Here is a 4,247-nt window from a genome sequence, read left to right on the forward strand (position 1 = left end):
GAGCTCCCAAGAGCATATTTTGAGAACTTTGCTTGATCAGAAAAAGAAATTAGTAATAAACAAATACAATAATATGAGAAAATAATGACTGTACATGTCAAAAGATTGGAATTTGAGATAGTATGCTTCTATAGTGATAGTGAGATAGTGTTAGTCATTTAGTCGTCTCCAACTCTTTGCGACCCCATGGACAGTAGCCTGCCAGGATCCTCTGTCCATGGAATTCTTCAGGTAAGAATACTGGAGTGGGTTGCCATGCCCTGCTCCAGGGAATCTTCCCTACTCAGAGATTGAACCCAGGTCTCCTGCATGGCAGGCAGATTCTTTACTGTCTGAGCCACCAGGGACGTCCAGTTTACTTCTAATACTTCCATTTGTCTTTATGGAATAGAAATCAATATGGAATATGGAATATGGAAGCCATGAGGGGCAGGAGGTATATAACAGATTTAGTATGATAAAAAAAATTTATTGCTATAAACCATATAATAAATAAAGCATAGTTATGTAATGAGATACCAGGTAAAATCTGAAATTGTGAGCAAATGGTGCTTGAAATCTGCCCATCCTTATACTTTCTTCAGAAGTGCTCCATACTGGGAGTACAGCAACACATGACACAGAGCACAGAATTGTTCAGAGTTGGTGGTGTAGGGCTTGTGTGCTAGTATGAAGGTCATTTTGAAGCATAAAATAGAAATTTAGTTGAGGAAACATGGTATTAAGAATTGTATACGATTCTTAAAAATCTGTTGAGAACATTTCCATTTGAAGACTATAATTAAAAAAAAATTAAAATCAGTGCCACTCCATGCAATGGCAATTTTCCTATAGAACAGTGTAATGATTACCTTTCCTTTGAAAAACAGTGTTTGGCATATTTTATTGACTTCTAATATTTGCAAACTGTTTATTCCCATCTATGTGAAGTATCAGAATTATTCATATTCATGAGAATGGAAGCTTTAAAAGCTTATCTTAGTTTTTTGCTCTTGAGACTGGTATGGGAAACTCTGTTAACTACACCGGGAAATTTTGTGTCTCTGCCACCTAACAGTGTGAGATGGTGAACTGAGAGGATGACAAGCAAACAATGAGTACCATCAATGAATTCACAATTGAAAATTAATTTGTCAGTTAAATGTGTCAGGCTGATTGTCTGAAGCTATCTTTTTGAAAAGCAGAAGACTTAGGTTGTACAGTAACAATTTCCAAGTCCAGTTTCAAAGATGCAATTAAGACTTTTCCACTACACTGTGTTAGCTAAGACTGAAAGATCAAGATCAACTTGGGACTATTTTCCTTCTACATAGATGTATGAATGAATGGCTAAGACTTCCTATCCTGACTAGTTTGAGCAAGTGACTATCCTGACTCCTAGGTTCAGTGTTACGAGTCAATGATCTCTGGAAGGACCTCTTAATTACATGAATGTGTAATAATATTTAGAAATCTTTGTCCCAGAATGATTTCCAGGTCACTTGGACTTAGGTTGGATCCCTAGAGACTGCAGTCAGAAATTTATCTGTGAGATGAATATTCCAAGTTTAGAAACAGCTCTTCCTTACCTATGCTGTGCCCTCATCCATGAAGGTCTTACTGTTTTAGGAGTCTAGTTTTCAAGCCCTTGATCTGCCACTTGCTAAAACTGAGAGTATTGGCTAGTCCTTTTTCTCTTCCTGCCTTGAAGTTCTAATGGAGAAATATAGCATTAATGCAAAAGCACATAAGTCTCTTGTAGTTCTAATTTCTTTAACAGTGAATGGTCCTGTTATTTGATCTTTCTGATGGTAATGAAAGTGAAAGTGAAGTCTCTCAGTCATGTTCGACTCTTTGGGACCCCATGGACTGCAGCCTACCAGGCTCCTCCATCTATGGGATTTCCAGGCAAGAATACTGGAGTGGGTTGCCATTTCCTTCTCCAGGAGATCTTCCCAACCCAGGGACAGAACCCGGGTCTCCCGCATTGTAGACAGATGCTTTACCGTCTGAGCCACCAGGGAAGTCTGGTAATATACCTGCCTAAAATGTGAGGCTAGAAACCCCTGCCCGCAGAACTGGGAGAGGGCCAGGTAGCGAGGAAAGTTCCGATGATTATACCAAAGTTCCTCTAACCAAGTTTGGAAGAATCTCCCCATGTTATACTTCCTTGTATGAAAATTAACAATGATGAACCAACTTGACCTTCACTGTGATTTCTTATGCTTTAGAATGGTCTAGAAAATACTGTAACCCAACATAGCCTTGTTTAAAACTCTGTCCAAGTATCAAACACTAAGGACAGTTTAATCTTGAAAATATTACTACCGTATGGACTAAGTCCCTTCTATACTCCTAGGTCACTCCAATGCCTTAAGCCCAGTTCCCTGTCCCTTTTGAAACACCCTGACAACCCTTTCCCGAATTTCTTTGGTCTTAACTCCATATACCATAGGGTTAAGAGCAGGGGGAAAAAGCAGATACACATTGGCCAAAAGAATGTGAATGTGGAGTGGAACATGGTGGCCAAAGTGATGGGTAAAAAAAGAGAAGAGGGCAGGTGTATAAGAGATTAAGATGACACAGACATGAGAACCACAGGTCCCTAGGGCCTTGGACCGAGCTTCATGAGATGAGAGGCGAAGGACAGCTCGTGCAATGAGGAAATAAGAAAGACCAATGCAAAACAAGTCCACCCCAATGACCAGAAGTGCTGCCGTCAGCCCATAAACACGATTAGGCCTGGTGTCTCCACAGGCTAGCTTCACTACAGCCATGTGCTCGCAGTAGGTGTGCGGGATCACATGGCTTTGGCAGAAGCTCAAGCGCTGAATGAGGAAGGGGCATGGGAGCATGAGAATGGAACCTCGCACCACAGCTACCACCCCAATGCGGGCAATGATGGTGTCAGTGAGGATAGCGGTATAGCGGAGTGGGTGGCATATGGCCACGTAACGATCAAAGGCCATGGCTAGCAACACAGTGGATTCCATCATGCAGAAAGCATGAATGAAGAACATCTGCGCCAGGCATGCAGAGGCAGATATGTGTCCGGCTCCACACCAGAGGATGGCCAGGAGCTTGGGAACTGTGGAGAAAGAGGCAGCCAAGTCAATGGTTGAAAGCATACACAGGAACAAGTACATAGGCTTGTGCAGGGCCGGCTCAGTGGCAATGATGACCAGGATGGTTATGTTACCCACAGCTGTGGCTGTGCCCAGGAGGCACACAGGGAGTGAAAGCCACAGGTGGAACTGTTCCAGACCAGGGATGCCCATGAGTACGAAAACAGAAGAGTCCAGGGAAGTATGGTTAGGAGACTCCATGGTCTGGCCAAGACGACTGGGCATCTTCTCGGGTCAGAAACCCTCACACAGTATGACATCACCTAAGGAAACAACACAGAACAGGGATATGAATGAGCTGGAATCACATTTCTCTTTCTTACTCCACATTTCTATTTAACAGAATACAAGAGAAGTAAACTTTCCTATTCCTTAGTAGACCAGATGCTACATGTGTGTAGTCACAGGATAAGAAAAATCAGGGAAGAAACTGTTTTATTTTGGACTTCACAGAATATCCTTCCTTACAATGTGGATGAATTTAAGAGATACAAGATAGTGCAAATGTGTAGGACAAGATCCACTATTGTTGTTCATTCTCATAAACATAGGGATTAAGAGGAGAGGATGTTGGTGACAAGCACAATTCTATCAACAAGGTAAGACCAATAAACTACATGACCTCCACAGAAGGTGGATGAATATGGCTTATTCCATTAGGTTTTTATGTAGAGTATTTTTGGACACACTGTCCCATGAACTTATATCCGAGGGGTCAGAGACAGCAAAGATCTAATGTTCTGATCTATTTAACTTAGGATCTTTTCATTCCTAAATTAAAACTCACTGAGGTAAACGTTTTTACTGTTCCAAAAATGTGAACATTATCTATGTGCTTTGAACTCTCTAGCTCTCCACCAAATATTCAAGTGACAGTATATTCTAGATTTTTTTTTTTTTTTTTTTTTGCCTTCTCTTATTTTTTAGAAGAGACAGGACTATTTTAGAGATACAAAATCAGAATTTTTAAAGCTGGAAGGTGTGCTCAGTCACACACACAAAAAAGAGCTTGGGGCCCATATAACTGGGAACAAATCTATTACTGATAGTATTGCCTTGGACAAACCAATTTTCCTCTAAGGCCGGATTTCCATTTCTGTTCTGGAATATGGTAATAATACTGTGTAAGGATGTTGAAATGTA

At 41.0% G+C, this 4,247-nt stretch overlaps 1 protein-coding gene across 1 annotated transcript; it reads right to left on the bottom strand.

The window, feature by feature from the left end:
• Positions 1 to 2,339: 2,339 nt before the first annotated feature.
• Positions 2,340 to 3,329, bottom strand: LOC133053900 (olfactory receptor 52P1). The gene has a single exon (XM_061138350.1). It carries the CDS (start codon positions 3,327 to 3,329, stop codon positions 2,340 to 2,342), a length of 990 nt encoding a protein of 329 aa, XP_060994333.1.
• Positions 3,330 to 4,247: the final 918 nt, after the last annotated feature.

The sequence above is a fragment of the Dama dama genome, chromosome 1 (genome assembly GCF_033118175.1).
Source record: "Dama dama isolate Ldn47 chromosome 1, ASM3311817v1, whole genome shotgun sequence".
Taxonomy (NCBI): Eukaryota; Metazoa; Chordata; class Mammalia; order Artiodactyla; family Cervidae; genus Dama; species Dama dama.